Source organism: Caenorhabditis remanei, chromosome V (genome assembly GCF_010183535.1).
Source record: "Caenorhabditis remanei strain PX506 chromosome V, whole genome shotgun sequence".
Lineage (NCBI taxonomy): Eukaryota > Metazoa > Nematoda > Chromadorea > Rhabditida > Rhabditidae > Caenorhabditis > Caenorhabditis remanei.
Genome location: NC_071332.1, coordinates 22,232,065 through 22,256,116, shown reverse-complemented (window position 1 = coordinate 22,256,116; position 24,052 = coordinate 22,232,065). Strand labels below are relative to the sequence as shown.

The following is a 24,052-nucleotide window of genomic DNA, read 5'->3' as shown; positions in this document are numbered from 1 at the left end:
AGTAGTCGGTGACGAGATTGGTAAAGGATGCAACAAATTTCATTTCGCAATTTTGGATTAAGGAGAAATCCGATTAAATGGATGACCAATATTTTGTTTATATGCATTAGGCAACTACAGTTAGCTTTTTATTGGGAAAACTGGTTTTTTCGAGTTTCAATGTTCAGTTTTTGTTTGAAAATGGCTATTACTTAATAAACTTTCAGAGCTGTTACAACTTCAGTTTACTTTCAAACAATTGAAACTCAAAAAACTTGATTGTCAAACAAAACAACAATTTTCGGAGCATCCGGCCAGAATGTTTATCTATCATATTAATTGACAATTGATAAGAGATGAATAATCAAATTTATAAGGATGCGCGCGAAAAATAAACAAATAAAGATCAAGGAACTGAGATTCATTCTGTGAAAAAATTTCTTTTTTCTGACCACAAATGAAATTCCGTTTTCTTCTATTTCTTTTATTAATTCTAGCTAGATGTTGCCTAGCTGATTGGAATAATTGTAAGTAGTGGGTTAGGTTTGATATCTAAATTAGTTAGGTTTGATATTTTAATGTTGGTTTTCAGGGAACTGGGGACCACCACAACAACCTCAATTACCGAACAATAATTTGGCTATTGGTTATCCTACTGCTTATGGATTGTATGCTGGAAGAGGGTATGGCAACAACAATGGATATAATGGAGGGGGACCTGTAAGTAATTTAATTACAAAACTTTCATTTTGCTCTTTTTTCAGCCTAACGCAGGCACTGGCTTCGGCAGCGCTGTACGCTGCTTGAACGGAGGTGCCCATATCGGTCAATGCCGGCTGGATCAAGATTCCATTTGTATTGCTCTTGGAGGAACTTGTAGTCATGGAGCTTGCTGCACCACTCCTTTTGTTAGTATGCTCGGTGTTAACGGTTTGACTACAGAAGCTCCAGAAGTGATAGATGGTGAAACCACTAAAAAAAAGAAGCCAAAAAGGAAATTGGTGATCGCCACCACTACAGTAATACCAGATGGTGATGAAGGTGATGAGGATGATGATGCAGTGAGTTGGTATCTTATAGACTCCTCAATTAAATGTTATTTTCAAGATGAAGTCGAATGAACTAGAAGAATGGAACACATTAGTGGAACGTGCTAGAACAACCACTACCACCGAGCCACCTATCATAGAAGAAATGGTTACAGTGTCCCCTTATATAGAGGAGAATGAGGATAGGGTGAGATTTTATGTGTGTCAGTTTGTTTAAGTGTTTAGATGATTCCAGAAATGCTCATCAGGCCTTCGCTCCGTCGGTCCATGTTCAGAAGACTCCGATTGCCCGACTCTTCACCAATGCGAGAAGGAGCAGTGCTGTTATTTATTATTGCGATGAAATGAATTCATAAAATAAAAACCCAAATCGATAAATAATTATTTTATCAACATGTACATTCAGATTGACTCTTAGTACTTATCCGGAAAAGTTTGCACTGGGTACGCTGGCCTTGGCCGTTTGGAATCTGCACTACCGCCAGTAGTCGTGAAAAGAGGCTCCAGAGGTATTTTCTGCTCGGGTTCCTTAATGAATTCTACTGGTATCTTCTCAGTTTCCGAGATCTGGAAAATTTAACATTGGTACGCTAACCAGAGTTATTCAGACCCTTACTCTTATCTGTTGAGTCACCCCGTGAGCCGTTGGAGCTGCCAACGTGCCCATTTGAACTTTCCGTTGGAATCGGCGATACTTACACCTGCAATGAGGGTGTTTTTAGAAACCAAAACATCTGACAGCTGAAGAATTTGTATTACTGTATAACTCACCCACACATGATTGTGTCCCGATAGGACGGCAAAATAACAAAGGTGAATATGAGTACTGTGGGTCCAAAGAAGAAATTCCAGACGCGGGTTGCCATTTCGTTGTTTAGAATTGCATAGTCGTTAGACATGTCAAGGAAGAAAGCGAGAGAAACAAAGCAGTCTGTAATTCGGGGTTTTTATCTGAAACTTCAAATTTCACTCACAAAAACAGGGGTAAATTGATATAGGAGCAAATATCGAGTACAGCATAGCCCAACCCAGTCGACTCCTAGCATCATAAATCACCGGGTCCAACATATCCATCGCTATTTTCTGTTTAGCGCAACAGGCGAATGTCATACATCCCATGCCGATGAACATGAACATGAAAATGAGAGAAATGATGAGCAGAGCCAAAATGGCTACTAGAGACGGAGCTGCGTAAGTAGGTTTGTAGAACATGTTGAAGACGGCGGACAGTGGGAAGGAAATGATGAGGATTAGGAGGAATGGGATCCTGGAAAAGTTATCACACTGTTTTACTAATTAAACAGATATTCTACTCCATACCATGTACAACATCCGTAGTTTTGTTTCCTGGACGTCCCCATTCTCATAGCCATAAACAACAAGAAGGGCAACCCCATAATCAACGTCATCTGTGCAGTGGTGACACTTGTAGCATATGCCATATCAATTAGCCATGACTTCTCAATATCTCTCGGGAACAGACAATCCCATACATATGTGGCAATTTTCATCACTGTGGAAATGGACAATGGAACTGCGACTGATGACATGTACGCTTCCGTGAAATCTCTTTGTATCCAGATATTACAGAACCAGAGAGCACCCAAAAGTAATACTTCAATGAGATGAAAGAAGCATCCCAAGAATGTCCGATAGAGCGCACTTTCTACATAATAAAAAATGGGGTACTCGCATTCAATGGTGACTAGACGACCTCGGGAGACATTATAACAGAAGGACGTGTTGTATGAAGTACCCGGATTGAGGATACCTTCTAGCATCTGGAATAAAAAAGATTTTGAGAAAAATTTCAAAATAAAAAACGAATAAAACTCATTCGATAAGCCTACTAACCCAAACCAGCCTCCCGATATTGACATAATGCTGTCATAGTAACCACCATAAGATTAGAAAATCACCTGCTATAGTCTTTCAGGTGAAAATATCTTATTAATTTTGGTATTTTGCTGTTGATCTGTATAGCTAGTGGCGTAAGAACAGGTGGAATTTCTACAGTAAGGTTTTTGGTATTTTGAATTTTTGTTGTTGGTTTTTGTGACGAAATAAAATATTAAAACAAAATTCATTTGTCATGTTTAAAAAATTCAATTCATACAATTACAGTAACAACCCGTCAATCATAAATATTGGTTTCTTTTGGAGCAATAAAGTGGAGCAAAATAACATGAGATTACCGAGTTTTTAATTATAAAATATTAATTAATGTTAGCTTGTTAGTGTTAAAAACTTTAAAGCGGTTAGTATGTGTTAGTTCATAACTTCTCACTGAACCTAGACAGTGTAGAGGAGTACATAGTAGGAGTGCCTGTTCGGCTCATTGGCTTTTTGGGACTTCTGAACGAGCCCAGCGGGATTTTAGAACGTTGGAAATTAGATTTGCTGGAAAATTGTAGTGGACTTCCGAAATCGGGCACCGTTCCAAAATCAAGAGAAGTCAGGGAGGATTGACTGCCAAACGAGCGAAGATCCAGATTGGAAATTGCATTTTTCACTTGAAGTTTCTTCATAACCAAGTCGTTTGACGATGGCAGGCGTTGGATGGGGATGTTGACAACAGGGCGGGGCGCGCTGACGGTACGGATTTTCTCTTTGAGTCTGAAAATGGATGATTAGGTGTGTTCTGATGTGAGACCCCCCTTTCAAAGCTCAAAACTCACTTTGCCAAATAGATATTCTTATCCCGACAAACAATAAAGTCTGTCCTCACGATTCCCTCCTCCGCCATTTCTAGCTCATCTTCCAACTCTTCGAACTCGGCCAATTCCTCTTCTTCCCTTATAGCATATGCAATATGATCCAGTTTCAGTTCATTCTCCAGTTCTTCCTCCACTTTTCCAACCTTTTCTTCAATCTCTTCAAGATGACTCGATTCGAAAAAACTGTGTGAGGAGGCATCAATATGGAAAGTGGGTGATCTGAAAATCAAAACTAAGATTAGCAATTCCACAAAACATCCTCACCTCGGTCTACTTGGTTTCGAATTCAGATCTTCACTAGAACTACGACTGACATATCCTATGTCCGTATCCGATGAGTCGTTACTCTCCTTGCTGTATTTTCCGTGTTTGAATTGTACCAGTGCCTCGTAGAGTGATCCGTCCGACTTTTTCTTTTGCTTTTTGCCGGATTTGGCGTTGTTTGTTGGGTCCTGGAAAAATAGATGAATGGGAATTCCCCCTCCGAGTATGTACTCACTTGCAACACCTGCATCATTGCCTTCGCTCCTTGCAACGTGTTCACCAGCTCTCCATAATTAAACAATGAAATCGGGGTGTTTCCAAACCGCTCCGCTATTTCCAGAAGACTATCATAAACTTTGTTATCCGTCCCGAGACTCCATTTAATCTCGTGTAAATCACTAATATATTTCAAGCCAATCAGTATCTCCTCAGCATCGATTGATGACGTCATCCATCTATCTCGGAGTAGTGCGGCGAATGTTTTGAAATTCTGGAAGTCTACTGGTGGTGCTCCACTCATTTTCAGAGTCTCCGGATCGAATTTTAGCCAAAGATAATTGATTCCAATCAGATCAAAGATGTCATTTCTTGTGCATAGACAAAGTGAGTATATGGAAGTTTTAGAACCACCGGAGATTATGGATAGTGCCGTCATTGACAAAATGAATGTAGCGATGACGTGACATTCTTCGGTTGCCTGAATTCCAGAGGTGTTGACAAGTGTTCCAAGAGCAGTGACATGCACCATTTCTCCAAGAATCGGTCCGGTGTTAGCAACCGCCCATGCAGTTAATCTAACAATTCTGCAGTTGTCCACATGACATGAAATGTTGATCCATTTGGAATCCACATGGACTTCTTGAATTTGATTCCACGTTCCTTTGAGAGTGGAACTTCTTTTACAAAATATGGAGAGTTTTTCCAGGTTTTCCAGGTCAAGCTTAGAGTGAATGTTGGTAGCGTGGATAGTGAGGGTCGTGTTGTGGTCGCCTGGAAACTTATTCGATATAAAAATTTTTTAAAAAGTTTCAGTTCTTACTAACCTTGAATGTGTCCAGATGCTGTCAACGAGTCACAATTCAAACTCAAACTTCGGCAACTCTCCACCTCCACACTGTATATGCTCAACTCCCCACATTCCACACACATCTTCTCCACATTTCGAATAATCTCGTTTTGCAATGAAATACTTTCACGGGCGAAGAGCTCAACATATTTGAAATTTCCGATTTGTCCTTTCACAACCATTTTCGTTGCTTCACATGCAATCTCACTACGAAGAGAGGAGCCGAGAATATTTCCATTGAGTCTTACAACTCCTTCACGAGATTTCACGAACAATTTCTTTTCCAGGAATAGTGTTCCCTCGATATTCAAGTCTTCCGTCACAATAGTAGTTGTATCCTCTCCTTCGCACGATTCAAGTCTCAGAATGTTCTCGCCTAACACTTCAAACAAACCGCACTGGAGCTCATCGACACGAACCACAGAATACATTTCGAATGATATTGAGGAGTCTGGGAGAACCATGTAGGTGGCCTCTAGATTACCGGAGCCGACGATGGTGACCTGTAAAACATGTAAATAGAGGTTATTGATATTCATCACACTTTTAATCTCACCGTCTTGACATTTCCAGCAAATCTCAACCGATTACATTGAACATCTCCATCGAACAAAACTTGTACATGCTCACTGTTCGACGTCACCAAAATGGTATTAGCAATAATGCTAAAATTTTGATAAACTGCAAAAGTAGTCGGTCCTTGTCCGTTTTCGCTACCAATCAATATTTCCAAACGGTCCAGTTGCATATTGCACCCGATTCCAACGGATTGTTGGGCCGCACATCCGACTGATAGTTCTTTTGACTCATCGATAACATCACTTGATATCAAAAGATCAGTTTTAGCAGAGAAGACGAGTCGTTTATCAATCGATAAGTTTTGAATGTTCCGGATTGCCACGTTGAGACGGTTAGCGCAAAGATCGACGGATTTTTTGGCCTGGAAACGTGTTATCGGTCATAACTTGCCAAAACTGATAAAAAATTTTTAAAAAATATAATGTTAGCTACCTTAATAGAGCCCCCTAGTTTTGTCCATTCCTTGGAAACCGCCAACAATTTCATTGAATTTTTCGACTCAATTAGGCCATCATCATTATTAAAATTTCTCAACCGGATGTCCATAGAATCCACTGCATATATCCTATTTGTATTCTCCAGCATTCCATCTCCAACAATTTCCAAAATATCCGACGCCAGAATTCCATTATTCAGAAGTAACTCTCCAATATTGATGAACAGATTTCTGACATGATTCTGTTTGTTTTCCACATTTGTCAAACGCCCTTCATGCACAAACACTGGCGCCAGTATGTTCACTTCCATTCCAGAGAACCGGATTTGGCCACGATGAAAGAACGTGGTTGCACAAATGACAGCTTCACATTTGATACGAGCTGTCGATGTTTCTCCGGCCATTGATAAGATACAGCTTTCCTTTTCAGTGTAAAGAGCGCCACAATTGAGAAGGACATTGAATTCTTCAGTTTTGTATGATTCGATTCCGTTTAATCTGGAAAAATGTTTAAAATTCATCAGAGAACTAGTCAAAAAACTCACCGAACAACAGCCGACTCTGCCACATGAACAGATGCAAATGGTGCAACAATAGCAGCCGCTGTCAAGTTACACGCAACCACTAATCCTGCAGTCACAGGTTCTCTCAAGTTCTCATCTGACACTGACAAGTTTCCATTGACTGTCAAACTTCCGGCTACAATGTCCACTTGTCCTTTCAAGGTGACAACTGATTGACCGACATACGGGAGAGATATCTGCATTTCGTTGCATCTGATCAATCCATCGAATACACAAGTTTTCAGAGATTTTAGTAGAATCTCACTGGAAACCAAACGACCTCCGAAGTTCTCTGCACAATCTTCGTGTATGATAAAATTCATGGAGTACTTGACAAATATGGTTCCATCTTCAGACTGTTCGATGGAACCTGAAGATAAGAGAGTTAAAGTTTGGGTAACAGTGAAAAGGGTAATCTCACCTGTAACCATTTTGAAGTTCTTCTCTACTTGCCACAGTGCGTCGTTTCTGAAACATCCAGTTATCACATCAGCACATCCGACCACCATCATTTTTCCAGTACACGTTGTAATCAGCTCATTTCTTATATAAATCGTTAAATCAGTAACTGAAATTGATCCACCAATTGTGCAGAATCCTTTGCAAGTCAACCGAAACACGTGAATCTCCATTCTTGAATTTCCGAAAAAGTGGGCAGAGTCTTGAAGTACCAAATCCAATTTCTCTGTGACATGACAGAATCCAGAGAAATGAAGGGATAGAGCAGAGATACTCATCGACTCCTCAATGAATATTTTTGCATTTTGAAGTACTGTCAGCATGGTAGCCACATGAATCCAGGCTGAAGTGAGTTGCCATGTGGCATCCATTTCACATGCACCTTTGCATTCTAGTTCAAGCTTCTCGGATTCCAAATAAGAGCCTTCTTTGAATAGTGCGGGTCCTATTGTCTCGATGACCAGTGATTCACCGGCACACCACATTCCTTCGCAGGAGAATCTGAAAGTAAGAGGGTTAATATTTTCAGAATTTTTTCAACTGGTAAACTTTCATTCAAATTCGCAAACCTGGCTGAAACGGGCCGATGCGTGAATCGCATGAAACTTAATATTATGAACCAAACAAATATAGCAAAATATAGATCTCAGCCAGTTCTATGTCTGTCACCTACTACGGGCCGGATGTCGGATCGTTAATCGGACTAGAATGGTTGTTTTGACTATTCGTTTTTTGGCTTTTTTCCGGCCCGTGGCATTTTAACGATTAGCCATTTGGCCCGAAGTAGGTAATGAATATAGAACTTATTAATATCTATTTTGGTACAATTTTCCGCTCATATTATTGCAATGCAAGCGAGTTTAGGCCCGGTTGACAACTACGCTTTCATTTGCAAAAAAATCACTCACTTGACACATCCTACCCTCACAAACAACTCAAACGAAAGAATCGCCTCATTTGTTGTGAAAATGTTGGCATCAGAGTGCAAAATCATTGTCCTTGTCTTCGTTTGACCATGGAAGTAGATATGTTGCTTGGCCTCCAACTCAACCCAGGTACTGCTCCAAATGGAATCTTTCTCCACTGTTGCCATTCCACCAACTTTAAGTTTCAGGTTCTTGGCACTAAATTGAGCCAAATCTTCACAATTTCTGCCGATTTTGGCCTCAAAAATTAAATTTGAGTCAGTATCAAAACGTCAGAGAACCTCACCTTAATCAAGTTCGCCTGAATACAACCTCTCCTCCATTCATGTGCCACAAACAATGCGTTGATCAACGTGATTCTCTCCCTCACTGAATTCATCTTTGACTTTTCCCTCGCCTCTTTATACTCCTGAATCGCCGACTGTTTCAGTGTCACTTTCTTGGATCTCCTTCTCTCAAAAGTGTCATTCAAGTCGATTCCCTTCTCTATCATATTAGCAACGACCGACGCATTTTGAGATTGAATCGCGTTGTGCATTGTACTGGAGGAGGGTGTTGAGATACTGTGCTCCGCAACCTTTCTCAATTTCTTCAACGCATTATATCCTCTTCCAGCACTATCCAAAGAACCATCTTGTAAGCTCATGTGGTTTCCGTGGATTTCCAGAAAAATTTGCTCCTTCGCCAAGATTTTACCATAATTGGCAAGGTCTCCTGCTACAGTAACCTGTAGATTTTGTGCCATAACTGATTTGAATGCACCAACTGATCCATCAACACCAATGTGGACTAAATTACAGGAGAAGTCAACTTTCATAAGACGAGCTGGAGTGGCCTCCCGGTCTTCTGGTTTCACGTTCTCTAGATTTTCAATATCCTTCGGGAATATTCTCCCATCGTTTTGAAGTTTCCTACAGATAGCCTTGAAGTCATCAGTACTTAGGAGTGCTTCAGTCGAGATAACAATATTCTGAGAGTGAACATTCAGCGATCCGGTGCATGTGATTTTGGCGTAGATGTGCATAGTCCCTACAATGACTATGTTAAGTAATTCTCGTAAATCGACATGACCAAATACAAGAAACTAACCAACGGTACTCTCAAACGTCAAATTGTGTCCTTTCAATATTCCACAGACTTCCAAATTAGACCCGGCAATTGTGAGCTGAAATAGAATGTATTTCCTCTAGAATGCTCTAGAAAACTTACATCAGGTATTCTTGTGTTCACATCTTTCACTGTCGTTTTGATCTCCCTATCATGCACCAAATTGGAAGCAAAGACCACGAACTCTGTTTTCCTTTCATGCTGAAACTAACACAATTTTAACATTGTAACTTCAAATACACTAACCGTATGTTGCATGGAAATTTTGTATTGTTGTTGCATTCTCTGCAACTTGACTGTATATCCATTTCCCACATTTTGACTAATTGGTTGGTAATTGACAGTGGTGTCAAGTGGGACGTAAATCTAAAATGTTACATAAAACTATACAGATTCAGTTGCCTGTAAAGAGCAATTACCTGTACAGATTGTGTTGAACTGTTGAAGTTGACCGCAGGTCTTTGACCTCTGTCTATTCGTATGCTTAGCCGCTCATTTGTCGACATTTTTATCTGAAATAAGTGATATATTGAAAAACAAAACGATTTGAGAGAACAATTAAAAATTATTGGACCACCCAACTCTAAAAATCTTATTTTCTTCCTATAAATATAAGTATAGTGGGAACAGGAAATACGTAATTAGGTGAGAAGAAATAAGGAGGAGCGTGTGAAGAACAATAAAACTGTGTGTATGTGTCGTGACTCGAGTTCTTTCATGTTGCCGACATAGATAAGGGATACATAAAATTAGTGGCGATGTAGCGGAAAAAACTAGATGAGTAGTAGGTTAATGGTTCCTTATTTATATGCGTTCGGAAGGATTTTAAGGAATTTTTGAAGTCAAGATGAAATGTTTTGACACATTTGGAGTTTACATTTTTTAGCAGCAAGGGTGAATTTGAAATTTAAAGTTAAATCTTGCAGACGAAGCGTTCCAAAAACAAACGGTAAAAAGTCATAGTCATCTCATCTGCGAAATATTTCCGATTCGATAAATTGAGATAATGATCTTACACACTCTGCAGAAGGGGCAACAGCCCCCTCTTAGAAATTACGCTAATTTTTTGTTCCGTATTAAAAAACTTGACGACAAACGGATAAGGAGAAACACGGCCTTCGTACACCAGGAAAAAAACGGATAGATTCGAAGTGAATGACGATAATTTCATGTGATTTTTATAGGAATATGGCAGAGAAAAGTACAGTAATCTGATAATCTGATAAAAGAAAGAGGGTCAAAATCCACATAACTGAATCTATCTGTTTTGGCTACAAACCAAAATCATATGCTAACCTTCTTGTTGCTTCTCTTTGACTTAAGTCCACTTAATCCCCCTCATCTATGGTTTTGTAGTTGGTCGGGGTGGTACAAACAAAAAAAGCACCAGAGAGTAAATAGTATGTGTGTTTGTGTTGTACTTTTATTATAGAGGCAAGGGTGATAACTAATTGGTGAAAAAAAGAAAGAAGAGAAGGTCAGAAATTATATTTGCACACTTAACAGATTTTGTAGCACGGATTGTTCTGAATTTCGAATTGAAGTTTTTTTGGGCATAAAAAAGTTTGACGGCTCATAATTTGGTTCACAAAAGGTTTTTTTTAAAGAATTTTATTTCAAATTCGCAATCCACGGACTCGAAAGTATCCTGTGCCAAATTCTAGAGTTGTTGAAAGTGGACACTTCGAAGACTTCCCTTATTAAGGTGGCCTCAGCTTTTCTAATAATTTCCGGCGATGAGGCGCCAAAACCACGAATTTCAAATGAAAAAAAAACCCAACAACCACAAGATTCAAATCTCAAAAAAAGACCCGCCAAAGATCTTGACAACAGATTTTTTGAAAAATAGGAAGAGGAGGGAGGAAAATGACCTCGAGAAGCAACGGAGAGGACAGGTGTGAAGACGGGAAGTATGAGTAACACAACCTTCTGCAAGTTGAAAGAACATCACATCCATCTAGCTTTGTGGTAGAAGGAATTGTAGTGATTGTGAAATTGGAGAAGAGAGGAAAAAAGAGGGAAAAGAAGATAGGTGAGGGTGGTGGTCACTTGGTCATCCTAGTGGGTAATATTATGTGGGAAGTGCACTTTTGCACAAAGGTAATATAATCGAGGACTATGGTAATGGGAGAACTCATAAAAAATTTTATGTGGGTCGATTTGGAATACTAAACAGAAATCGTTGCTTGTTGGATGTGGAAGCTGTTAAAAAATTATAGCCAGGAAACAGAAGCCTTAACATTTTTCAGAAACCTCGATTTCCCAATAAACATCATTAAAAGCTTGACAAATGAGCTCGCCCATTTATTTTTAATGCTAATGAGCTCATTTAGTGAAAGAACAAAGCGAAAAGAAAAGGAGATGAAAATATATCTGATGAAATCAGATCTGAGGGGACGGCTCTAGCTCAATTTTAAAATGCCGGTCAGTCGGTCAAAAATGCAGTCTAGAGAGTAATCGGGGAGTTAGAAGTTTCGGAATAATTCAAATATCTTGGAAAATGAAAATTTCAGTAAAACTTGACGTATGGAGTAATTCAGCCTGGTCATATGTTTATACGGGTTAGAGCTGAAATGTGTGCTAATTCGAATTGTCGTGAAAAAAAACGTTTTGCTATCTATAATATATCAAAATCACACAACTCTCGGGGAACAAGCGTAATAATAATAATGATGGATTCTGGAAGCAAGAAGCTGGTCGAGCAAAAAGAAGAGCTCATGTCATGAGGAGGACACAAGTGCTCCCCTTCTCACAATGTTGTAATGATTGGAAAAAGAGATTGACAAGAGGCGAGTGAGGGTGGTGTTGGGGTATTTGTATGTTAGCTGAGGAGGTTTGTGGGTGATATTATGATGATCATGGGCCGCGGAAAATGATACGAATTGGTAGTTGGGATGATTGTGATGAATGATCACGGGGAGGTGATCTATGTAGACAAGAGACACTGAGCCAGGGATTGAAATCTAGAAACCTTGATAAAAAAATGGTTTTATTTTCCGTTTGAATTTCAAATGATGGAGTACCTGGCCCCCCTGCTGAGTGGGAACCACCCTCTATACCTTTTTCAACTACAGTCTCATTCTAAATTTAGTGATGGTCATATTGGTCACAGAGGTCATTCGGTCCCCCTCTTTGTTCGGTTTCCGATTTGAGAAGGTGTCATGGAAAAACGGATAGGTGATAACAAATTGATAGATGTTGCCCGCAAAGTTATTGTAAGAAATAAAAGATAAGTGATAGAGAGAGAGGGGCGATTAAAAACTGATTAGTTGTGTTTTGAATGGGTATCTTCATCTTCATCTGAAGGTTTGAAGAAATGACCAACAATAAAAAGGATGCCGAATTGGGAGAAGAAGACAAGACAAGACGAAAGATAGAAGCTAATTAATTATAGTAATTGAAGATGATGGATTTCGGGTCACCAGACGGTGAGGAGAAGGCATGATGATGCAAGAGGATGGGAGCTAAGAATAACAAGAATGGAAAGGGTGATGTCTGTGCATAGAGATGTCCGGATGTTCGAAGACTCGGAATGTGGATGAAATGGTAAATTTTAGAAAGAGTTGCCTGAACTTGAACTTCTGGGAATGAGCTAGCCTAGATATTAAAAAAAAGGCATTTATGTGGGTTTAATATGTTCTGGTGCTTATTTTCATATTTTTAGATCCATTCTTCAGTCTGAAATTATAAAAACTTCAATTTTTGTTGAGATAAAAAAATTGTTTTTTTCTGTTGTTTGAAACGCACTAGCAGATTTTCTAGTGTCCTGAGGAAACACTGGGAAATCGAATTGAATTAGAATTGGTAAGAAATGGCACTCCCCAGCACACAAAAAGTTTAGAGCACCCGGAATGTTTTTGTTGTATCATCTCACCCCAACACACACACACAAAGAGTTTAGGGGAATGGGAAGGAAATAGAGGGCAGGCCCTCCCTTCCCAACAACACACATCTGGCTAATCGAATAGAAGAGAAAAGGAGAAGAAAGATACACCGAGGCAAGGGGAATACCCCATGAAATATGAGGTGGTGAAGAGGGGTATAGTGACCATATGCCCTTTGTTTTAGAATCCAAATAGTTGAGAATCAAATGGGATTGGATATAGGAATGAAGGGGGGTTGGGAACAGCAGAGATATAAAAAAAGTGTAAAAAATAGAACTCTAGTTTTAAAAAAAAATCTGTTGGGTCAGTAACCCACAGTATTTTGAAAACCCGGCTCGGCTTTAAAAAACCCATTTTTCTGACATTTTTTTCAATTTTTTATCGAAAATGTGAACAATGATGATTTTTCAGAATCGCTTTTAATTCTGAATCATAGTCGTAAAAAATTGACTTTTTTGCAAAAAAAATTAAAAAATTCGAAAAATAACCATTTTTACTGTAAAATAACGAATTTGGTAAGGGTACTATATTGAAACTATCGTATTATTTTTATAATAATTTGAAACTATTCAGATATTACAGAATCTAAAACACTTCCAGAGTCTTCTGGTTATCCCAGCACAATCAAGAATGACGAATTCATTTCAAAAATTCAAAAACACTACAAAAATAGGCCGGTTATCAATGCTACCACTGTCTCTGTGTGAGCGTGTAGCGCCTCTCCGCGATCTGTCGAATAGTATGGAGGGAAATGTGGAGAGAGACATTTCTTATGCAAATTCCCCGTTTTTCCATCACTCAAAGAGAAAAGAGATGATATTGTTTTGTCACGGTTTGAACGGAAAGGAATTGGAAGGGAGTAGCGGAAAAACAGAGGAGAGAGAAGTCATGGAGAGAAGTGATGGTGTTGATCTAGAGAGGGAAAACTTGCTCATATTGGACAAATAGAGAGGGATTGGGGATGGTAAGAATATTTTATCTCAAAGGGTGACTTCAAAATTCTCTAATTTCCAGACCTGTCTGTTTAAAGTGTAGAACCATGATTAACAAACAAAAAGGGATGCAAATATTAAATTAATGATACTTGTCAAGGCCCGGTTTTGATATTTTTCATTTCATCAAAAATGTGAAAATTTTTAAATGATTTTTCAGATTTTTTTCAAATTCGGAATCATAGTCGAAAATTTGTCTTTTTCGAGAAAAAACTTTGAAAATTTGAATTTCGAATTTTGGCGCCAATTATCAGGACCTTGACGAGTATGAATTTAATAACGTGTTCAATAAGTCGGAATAGTGAAGCTTTAAAATTTTGAGGTTCTAATAGGCCTATTGAAAATTTTTCTCATCTCTCGCCAAGCTTGATTTACTACTTTCATAACATGACTTTATATTTAAAAGTCACAAATAATTACATTCTAAACTAGAAAACACGGGTACATTCATAATCTATACCTAACATCAAAAGAGGAGTAAATAAACATTGCCCATAAATGATTATAAAGTGAAAATGAAACAAAAAGTGTTCCATCGGGGGGATTTAAACTGAAAACTAGTTGGACAGAAGGAAAGAAAAAGTGTCTTTTCGGTTTGAAACAGTCAATTTGCAAATGGAAATTGGGTGGAAATACGTAGATTGACTAATCGGGTTTGAGTAGAAAAGAAATATCGGGTGAGAAGAAAAAGTTTTGAATCGGTAATGGACTGGACAGTGAGTTTATTTTTTAAAAAGTGTGTTCAGTGAAGAGTAAAGTCTGTCAGAGACGGATTAGGTTTCAAAAGTTAAAAAATATATTAGATCGCTTCTAGAACCGTACGTTCCACAGTCTTAACAAACAGTCTAGCTTTAGAAGAAGAACATAATTCAAAACTCCAATCTAAAGACCATTTTTATTATGAACACATAGCCGTAACTAAAAAACAAGACACATACATTAAATTATATAATGAAATGGTTTCTCCCCCATTTCTCTCCGCTTCAATTGGGTTCTAGCCTTGGCAATGATGCGCATATAATCATTAATACGGTTCTTTTTCTGTGTGTTTTAGTATGAAAGTTTATGTTTGAATTGAAATGAAATGAAGAGATGAAGATTAGATTGAGATGAAAGGAAAAAGGCTGTCTTACCGTAATTTCGCATATTGGGAAGAGGTATACTTTGTTTAGTGATTGTGTAGACATTTTCTTTAGTTGTTGAATATTTTATGTAGTTTTTTTCGATCTGAAAAAATAAAATGAGATGTTCAGGAAGCGAAAAGAAAACGAGCGGAATTTAAAGAGATGGTGAAAATCATACGAAAAAAGTGAATTGAAGTTCAGCAGTAAAAATCCAAGAGCAAAGATCGTAGTGAGCTTCCAAAATTATGTTGCTTTTTCTAACTCCTAACAGAAAATTCTCATGAGAAGTCCTTCTCGAAAAAACTTTGAAAAAGTAGCAAAACAACACGTGGTGTTCAAGTTGGTGTGTCTTTTAGCTATGTTCAAGTTGAAAACACCTCGGAAACCTAGAGACTGGAGAGACCTAGAGAATCATAAATAGCGAACGAGACGGCTTATTTGTCGAAAAGGACGAAATGAGAAATGAGGGAAATGGAAAAGTGGAAGAGAAATATTCTTTGGGACAAAAAGAGTAAGAGAAAAGGTATGAGTAATTGGTTTATTAGTTAGTTTAGTATACATTTTTGAAATTCCAAAAATGGAGGAAGTTAAACAGGGGGCTAATGGGTTGAAGAGGAAGTGTATGGCTGAAAAAAAAGCGGAAAAAGTTGCAAGGTTATCAATTTGTGTTCAGTTTTAAATTAAACATTCCCGTTTTGCAGCTGACTAATGTTTCATGCTCGAAGCATCAGCAAAATTTAATTTAGAAACTTTTTCGCGAATTCCCTTTGAGACCTCCAGAAAGCAGTCATGAGATTTAAGAAAATGAAATTCATCGCGTTTTTTCAGAGCAAAATTAGTGACTATTGGATCTTGATAACAACAGGGCGGAGGTAGTCATATGGCAACAAAAAGTGAAGAACGATTGATATCAATGACAAAAAGTTAAAGTGGGTGGTGAGGTAAAAGAGGAATGTGTTTTTCTCCCTCTCTCTCTTTGTCGGAACGAGAAGAAAAGGTACTTGACAAAAGAACAAACAGGATGAAGACCGAACAGTTTGGAAATGTCGAGGTGAACTTTGTGATAGGTTCATTGGTACCAAAAAATGCTCAGTTTTCATAAATTTATATGTATTCTATAGTGAAATTACAAGTCTTTCTTATGTAAATTATTTGTGAGTTATCTCTAGCCAGATATACCAGTACCCGTTGCGTCATCATTTAGAAAATAAAAACATTGAGTTATGTAAAATGAATTACGACAAAGAACTGTTTAGCAGAATAACTTTTCCGAGAATAGGAAAAAGTGTTATCACACCGAGAGAAAAAAGGGTGGAAACTGTCAATTTTGCAAAGCGTATTATCAATCAAGACAACTCTCTTTTATTGGCGGAAGCTAGAACAGACACCTATTTCATAACACAATGACCGGTTGCGAGCAGAGGGAGGTGAAACTACACTTTTAAGGAATTTTTTTTGTTGGAATGTTTTAACATTTTTCATAGAGAAATCATGATGATGGCTAACAGTTAAAAGTGTTCGAGTTTCCCCCAGACCGTCACCCCACCTTGTGTAAGCAAAGAAAACACAGAGCCATTGAAAGGAGGGAAGACTTGTGATATACAGGAAAAGTCAAGAGGAAGGGATATAAAAACTGTTAGGAGATAAGAAAAATGATGAAATATCTATTGGTGTTTTGCTAGGCATCCTGTTATTAGGAGGAACTTTTGTCTATTCAGTGTACCACCTAGCTAAAAGTGGAAAGACACGAAACGCATGCCAACAATAAAAAAGAACTGAATCGTAAGTGATATGGAATAAAATCTTGCCGAAAGTCATCTAGCCTATTCATTCGGATAAGAAGATATCACTAAAAAGAAACCGGTTATGTCGTCACCAATCTGTTCGCTTTCTTTTTCTGTTTTCTCATTTTGTTCCGTCTCCATTCATTTAAATGGTCACCCATCAGAAATGTGTTATGTTTTCTTTTCTTATAAGTTTTATCTGTTCCGTGTGGACGATGATGAAGGAGAGAAGAAGATTGATGGTGTTGAAACCGACGACGAACAAAGTTGCAGAGAGATATGAGAGAGATATGAGAGATATCAAAGTTTAGTGATTTTTCTTTGCAAAATGATCGGATGCTTATGTTACTTCACGTGAAAACGATAGTACCTAGTATAAAAACAGTAAACGATATTTTACAAACTCGATTAAAAAAACAACTATTTCTCATCCATGTAATACGCACGTATACCAAATAACTAGCGAAACCCAAGTGAAAAAATAACAAACGATAGATGAGTTGAGATGAATTGGCCATCTGCACAGCAGTATGAGGCGGAAGGTCGCGGAAATGCGCTCCGTCGCACAGGGTGCCAAAAAAGACTTGGCTGAGATTCTAATTTTAAACCTATTTGTCGCATCTTTCAATATAAATCGCGACGCGCACGCAAGGAAAAATTCCATATCTCTTCGTTGCGGACCTTACCCCTCATCCATACCGCAGATGGTGTTTTCGGAATACTCTTTTTCGTTCTTTCATCAATGTTTACAGTTCAAACATTACAGTTATTTAAGATCGAATATTATAGTTGTTCTCAATCTCCAGACATTTTTGTTTTTTTTTAAGAACAAATTGGTCTGTTTTACACCTATTCCCAAATATACAGCTGTATGAAATTCTACATGATCAAAATTTCAGATGTCCCAGCAAAAGATTTTCAGCTGTACAGGTTCATGCGATTCCACATTTCCATCTCTTCCAGCTACTCCGAACTCGTACATTAAGACTACTGAATAATCTGCTAAACCCTATTTCTGGTTTCTGGTACCACGTTTTCTCACTGACCACATACCTATTTGCTACGTCACCTCCCTTTCTAATTCTCACCTACGTCGTCCCACGTTTCCGATTTTTGACCACGAACCAAAAGCACCCACTTTTCCGTATTGTTTTCCTTTTTTCGTTGTTTTAGTGTCCCCCTTCCCCAATCGACGCTATCCATCAAATAGCACCACTGGAGCAAGTTCTAATTCATCAACTAAATTGATTCCCAGTTCTGGGCTCCATTTTTTCTCATTCTCTTTCTTTGTTTTGTGTTCTCCCACCGGTTCTTCTTAAGCCCCGCCCAATTTCTTTACAAACACCTATTCTATTCATCCGGTGGGAGGTACATAGGCCTATTGTTCACTTTTTGACGCCTTCTGGTTTTTTGACTTTTGAATTCTTCACTCTGAATTTCAAACTCCGTCACGTCACCATGCTCCGTGCTGTTCTATTCTTCGTACTATTCTTTGCTTTGTCCGGATTTTTGGTTGTCGAAGGTCAACGAGTTTTTGATATGATGGATAATGAGCCAAAGTAGGTCAAAAATACAATTCAATTCTTGAATTTTATCCTAAAACTAAATTATGTTAATTAGCTTAGGAAGTTCCATTCTCCCAATAATTTAGGTTTCTTTCAGACTCCCATCCAGCGGCCCGTCCGCATTCTACCAACGAAAAACCTACCTTCAACCGTTCTACCAGGCGCCAACTCAACTTTTCTGGCGACGTTCTGACTAAATTCTTTGGGGCGGCTGTGGTGGAGAAAATAATAAATGGTTTATTGTTAATTTTGCGTATAGTTTTTATTAAACCACAAAAACTTCCAAATTCTGAAAATCTGTGGGCAGTGAAGCTCGACGATTTGCATGGGAGAGAGTGGCACTTGCTGAGGCTGTCAGGTTTGTGAGCAAACGGCCACTGAAAAAGAATTTTTAGAATGGACCTTGATTCTAAAACGGTAAAAATAGGTTCTGAAGGCGTTGTTTTTCTCTGGGCTGTTATTGCACCCGGAAATTCAATGAACATTTTTCACACGAAAATCAGAGTGTCTCAAAAACAAACCTGGATATGTATTGCATTTTGATTCGAGTGAGACGATCTTCCGGAGTGTTATGACGACGTGATGTGGAGGAATTGGCAGAAGAAAATATTGTGGGACAGAAAAACTCACTGAAAACCATAAAATCGAATGCTAGAAAACTTGAGCTGTTCTTAACCTACCGTAACGCCCATAAATTGAAACAAAGCCATGAAACGAGGCAAGTGATTCCGAATATAATATATAGTGTCTCACGATACTCGTTCAACTGAGCTAGAATTGTGCCAGGTGTCTGAAATAGGCGGATACAGCACATTATAGACGCTATAAAATAGATAAGAGGGGTGACAATAAAGTGTTGTGAGGAAAGTGGAGAGATGAGAATGAGAATGGGGAATGGTGATTATTTATTAATAGACACCTCGAAAAATGGGGGATCCCCAAGAGAAGACATGTGTTTATATTGTGTTTGGTATTCCGACGTATGCAGGTCACCAGACGGTTTTTTGGTACCGAAAACCATATTTATTTGACGTTTCAAGTTGTGAATATTTTTTGAATAATTTTTCATGACAGTCAGGAAGCATTATTTTGAAAACAAACTCTTAAAACAAAGATAATTCATAATTGTCAAGCCTTGGACAATTTTTAAAGTCCTGGCCCGGCTTCAAAAAATGAACCAATTTTTTTCAAATTTATTTTTGTCATTTCTCCAATTTTTCATCGAAAATGTAAACATTTTTGATGATTTTTCAGATTTTTTTCTAATTCTGAATGATAGTCGAAGATTTAACTTTTTCGCGAGAAAAAAAGTTTAAAGTTCGAAAAAAATCGAAAAAACGAACAGCTTATTTAAAAAATAAACTTTTTTTAAGATGGAAAATAAGACTTCGAAGTGAATGTCATTTTCCAGTCGTAAACTTCTGATTCAATTTCCGATTAGATTTCTCAAAATTGAATATGAGACTCTTGGTATAGATTTCATTGTTTAGTTCTGCCTGATTAAATTAGTAGTCTTGACAACCAATCCCTACGAAAATAGGGCTGACGGAAAAACTGAGGATAGCCTAAACAAAAGTCATCAGGACTACCAAGAAAGAATAGATCCAAAAAAATGAGCGGAAAAAGGTAGTCTGGCCTTGGCTTCCTGTGCTTCCAACAAGACATCCAAGTTCCAATCGAAAAATTGGATTACACGGGGGCCCCGAGATTTTCATGTCTTCTTCCGTTTATTTTTTCTTTGGTAGAGAAGAAAACGACAAGCCAATTTAAGAAGACATAGCCGGAGGGTATAAACTACTAGTAAAAACCTAACCCGAAACGAAAAATCCGGAAAAAAGCAAAAGATTTAGAGGTGGGGAGTTCCAGAGAAAAAGTAGTTAGGACTCTTTCTTTTTGTTCACTAACGAGATGGAAGAGATAATAAGAGAGAAGAAAGATTGAGAGATAATCACTTTTGAGGGAGACCCACCCGGATTTATGAGCTTTTTTTAGTGGATTACTAACAGGTGAGAAAACGAAATGAGTTGGGCGGTGGTTGGAAGAGGGGCAAAGGAATTTCGAAGTGTGTCAGAGTTAGGACTCTCAAAAACTTGAACTTGAATGCACAGACGTCGGGAGTCATCTGCTCAGAATGATTTCAAACACGTTCATGGTCACAGAATCTTGGGTCTCTGCATAATTTTGAATTTTCACAAACTTGTCAAGGGCCGGGTCATAATTGAAATTTTTTCGGCCGGTCCGGGGACCAAAATTCAAAAATGTTTTGAAAACTTTTGAATTTTTTCGGAAATTGTCGAATTTTTGACTACACTTTAGAATTCACTCAAAAGCTAGTTATGTATCAAAAAATGGAATTTTTAAAATGTATTTTTTTAATTTAAAAATTTAGTGAAACCCAGGAACCTTTTCTTGAAGCCGGGCCGACCGGGCTGGTCCTAGCGGAAATTTGACAAGTTTGAATTTTCAAAGCCAAAATTCAAAATTCAAATATTTTGAATTTATCTCCGTGAAAAAAAAAGAACTTTTCGAATGTGACTCACAATCAGAATTAGAAGAAATTTTGAAAAATCTTTTTAAAAAATGTTCATATTTATGATGAAAACTTGAAGAAATGTCAAAACGATTTTTGGTTATATCTTGAAGCCGGGCCGGGGCTTCAAAATTATGTAAATGTTGAACTTTTCCCTCTAATCTTCAACAATACTGCCAAAGTACAAAGAACATCCCTTTAACGAGTCTCTCTCTCTCAAAAAAAAAACAAAAAATCATTTTTCTTCTAAAAAACCAGTTTTTTACATCTCGAGAATGATAAGATTACCACTCTCTAATTCTCACACCTATTTAGTTTACTACTACTAATCAGGTAAGTTTTTTTTGTTGGATTTTATTCCAATTTACGGTTTTTCTCAATTTAGGAATCCTAACAAAGTCCATTTCTTATCAGTGGAGAATTCTTATCAGTTAAAAATTGTTTATGAATATACGCACGTGTACTCTAGTCTAGATTGTTCCACATCAACAATATTTCATTATTTTTCGATTTTATTTACTTTTGAAACTTTCACTTGTTCAGTTGAAAACTATCATTTTCTGGTGCGGTTTTCAAAAAAAAAACGGTGACTACTCCCAAATTTTTTTTCAGAAAAACAAAAATGACTAAACCTCTGTCAAAAATCGGATCTATTACTTTTGCAACTATTGTACTTGCCTTCTCTTTATTATTGATTCTTCATAAACCTCTGCCACCTGGATTTTGTGAAAAATCCACTATTGATCGAGTGATTTTACATCTCTTCGAGCCGATTCTTCGAGCATTTTATTATTATCCGGTAAGTCACTCACTCCACTTTTCTTCCTGCTATTCCAGTCCAAACAATTTCAGTCCAAATACCTCTTCACCTCTGCCGAAAATCAAATATGGTGGACACGTCTCTCCTTGAACAGTCTATCCAAGACAATGGGTCCCATAAATGTATTCGATAGACACTCTGTACTAGTAAAAGATGCTGTGTGGAATGGAGTAAACGTCCGTACCTATGAACCGAGACTATTGAAGAACGCCACTGGCGGAGCTGTTGTCTTCATTCATGGCGGGGGATTTGCAATAGGAAGTGTCGAAATGTATACTGGGTTGACGAGGAGAATGGCGAAAGAGTGAGTTGGGTTTACTAGGGAAGGTCATGGAGTCAGTTTGGAGTTATTGGACGTGACTTATATCATTAGAAAGCTGCTAAAACGCTGATTCAATATATATATTCAGCTGTTGCCCTTGAGGTCTGGTATTCGAGAAAAGCAAGGCCAAAGTTCGAAAACATGACAAATTATTACTTTGCTGACACGCGGATTTTTTTTTTCATTTTTCAAATCTTCGTAACTTTCAGAAAACATAACCAAACTTTGGGATTTTTCACACTTTAGGACACACCGGCAGACAAAAAACCCAAATTTTGTGTTTTTGGTGCAGCTTTAGGCTCAAAAGTTTAATTTTTTCAACAAAATTTATTGCATTAAAAACTTTTGTTTCTTTTTTTAATTCTTATAACTCTCTGAAAACTTCATAAAATCATAAGGTATCAATATAATTTTGAAGGTCTTGACTTTGTTTTTCATGTAAACTACATTTTAAGGTACTTGGAGCCTTAGGCCTCAAGTCTTACGTCTAAAAAGTAAATAATTACCTACTTTCCCAAACTTTGCCCTCGGTTTTTTTCTCGAATACCATGCCTCAAGGCCAGCAACTAAATATATATTTGGAGTCAGCGTTTTCTCAGCTTTCCAATGGTATAGCTCACGTCACATAACTCCAAACTGATTCCATGACCTTCCCTAGTTAGCATGGAGGAGGTCTTCTTCTCATTTTTCATTTTGCCTATATTCTAGAATGAACACTTTCGTAGTCTCCATCGACTATCGTCTTTCCCCGGAAACTGTTTTTCCTGAAAATCTCTTTGATTGTGAAAAAGCGGTCGATTATCTATTTCAAAACGGAGCCGAAGAATTCGGAATTGACCCGAAAAAAGTTGTGATAATCGGTGACTCTGCTGGTGGCAATCTGGCTACCGTAATCGCGCAACGTCGTCTGGAAAAGAAGGCGGAGCCTAAACTGGCTGCCCAAGTTCTTTTGTACCCATTGCTACAGATGGTGGATCTGCAAATGGTATCGTATCGATACTTTCATAAGAGATTGGATGGTTTTGCGTTTGTTGGTCAGTGAACTTTAGATTCATTTGACTAATTACTGACGTACACTTTTCAGATCCCAGATCCGTTGCATTTTACTATATGTTATATGCTGGAATCCCGTTGGAAAAAGCGAAGGAATTAGTGCCGGCAGTTATCACGAATGGACATATTAAACCAGAGCATAGGGATAGAATAGATAAAGTGAGATTTTTTATTTTAAAGAATATTCAACAATTTTTTCAGATCCTCTCCCATCGCTCATTTATCGAATCCACACATTTGTACAACCTTTCGAAAGTTCCAGAAAGATGGGAAATCCAGGAAAGCTCAGAAGCTCAAGACCTTCTTGATCCCATAATTTTTAATCCTTATTTTTCACCACTTATGAGAGAAAATTTGGAGAATCTGCCTAAGAGTCTGATAGTGACTTGTGAATTCGATACGTTGAGAGATGAGGGAATGATTTATGCAGAGAGATTGAAGGTAGGTGGTGTCGGTCCACTTTTTTCGATTTTCTAAAATTACAGACTGCTGGAGTGCCCACTAAACTTATCAATCTGAAAAATGGATTCCATGCTATGCTCAATATGCATAATGAGATAACGGAGGCCTCGTTTTGTTTAACTGATGTGATGAGCTGGATTTTAAAGCAATTTTAATTTTTTTTTAATGACTGTTAAAAATAGATTTATGTACATAAAGATTTTGAAACCACGGTTTTTATAGCGGTCACATTGATTTTTCGGTTTGACACATTGACTGGAAAATATTGTGTTGATTATCGTGAGGCTGTCGATAAGGAATCTGCAAATACGTAAATTAAATAAAAGTAGGTTTCGACACGAAAATGGTTTTGAATATTTCGAAGTTTTCAG

The 24,052-nt window shown here is 37.9% G+C and overlaps 6 protein-coding genes across 6 annotated transcripts; 3 read left to right on the top strand and 3 right to left on the bottom strand.

Moving 5' to 3' along the window:
• Window positions 1-436: 436 nt before the first annotated feature.
• On the top strand, window positions 437-1,371 carry GCK72_022004 (uncharacterized protein; the record flags this gene model as incomplete). Its single annotated transcript, XM_003105247.2, has 5 exons — window positions 437-506; window positions 572-699; window positions 744-1,040; window positions 1,087-1,215; window positions 1,264-1,371. 5 exons carry the CDS (start codon window positions 437-439, stop codon window positions 1,369-1,371), a joined length of 732 nt encoding a protein of 243 aa, XP_003105295.2.
• Window positions 1,372-1,442: 71 nt separating this feature from the next.
• GCK72_022003 (uncharacterized protein) lies at window positions 1,443-2,809 on the bottom strand (the record flags this gene model as incomplete). Its single annotated transcript, XM_053734607.1, has 5 exons — window positions 1,443-1,595; window positions 1,645-1,729; window positions 1,800-1,959; window positions 2,003-2,295; window positions 2,349-2,809. 5 exons carry the CDS (start codon window positions 2,807-2,809, stop codon window positions 1,443-1,445), a joined length of 1,152 nt encoding a protein of 383 aa, XP_053583520.1.
• Window positions 2,810-3,301: 492 nt separating this feature from the next.
• GCK72_022002 (uncharacterized protein) lies at window positions 3,302-9,651 on the bottom strand (the record flags this gene model as incomplete). Its single annotated transcript, XM_053734606.1, has 15 exons — window positions 3,302-3,644; window positions 3,707-3,964; window positions 4,010-4,197; window positions 4,245-4,999; window positions 5,053-5,578; window positions 5,632-6,015; window positions 6,087-6,588; window positions 6,636-7,023; window positions 7,075-7,613; window positions 8,021-8,277; window positions 8,325-9,067; window positions 9,128-9,203; window positions 9,248-9,346; window positions 9,392-9,511; window positions 9,565-9,651. 15 exons carry the CDS (start codon window positions 9,649-9,651, stop codon window positions 3,302-3,304), a joined length of 5,265 nt encoding a protein of 1,754 aa, XP_053583519.1.
• Window positions 9,652-18,387: 8,736 nt separating this feature from the next.
• GCK72_022001 (uncharacterized protein) lies at window positions 18,388-18,691 on the top strand (the record flags this gene model as incomplete). Its single annotated transcript, XM_053734605.1, has 2 exons — window positions 18,388-18,488; window positions 18,592-18,691. 2 exons carry the CDS (start codon window positions 18,388-18,390, stop codon window positions 18,689-18,691), a joined length of 201 nt encoding a protein of 66 aa, XP_053583518.1.
• Window positions 18,692-18,759: 68 nt separating this feature from the next.
• On the bottom strand, window positions 18,760-19,308 carry GCK72_022000 (uncharacterized protein; the record flags this gene model as incomplete). Its single annotated transcript, XM_003105178.2, has 3 exons — window positions 18,760-18,871; window positions 19,016-19,123; window positions 19,175-19,308. The coding sequence occupies 3 exons, from the start codon at window positions 19,306-19,308 to the stop codon at window positions 18,760-18,762; spliced, it is 354 nt and encodes a 117-aa protein (XP_003105226.1).
• A 2,338-nt stretch (window positions 19,309-21,646) lies between these two features.
• On the top strand, window positions 21,647-23,836 carry GCK72_021999 (uncharacterized protein; the record flags this gene model as incomplete). Its single annotated transcript, XM_003105135.2, has 6 exons — window positions 21,647-21,823; window positions 21,877-22,148; window positions 22,875-23,200; window positions 23,251-23,378; window positions 23,421-23,660; window positions 23,705-23,836. 6 exons carry the CDS (start codon window positions 21,647-21,649, stop codon window positions 23,834-23,836), a joined length of 1,275 nt encoding a protein of 424 aa, XP_003105183.2.
• Between the last annotated feature and the right edge of the window lie 216 nt (window positions 23,837-24,052).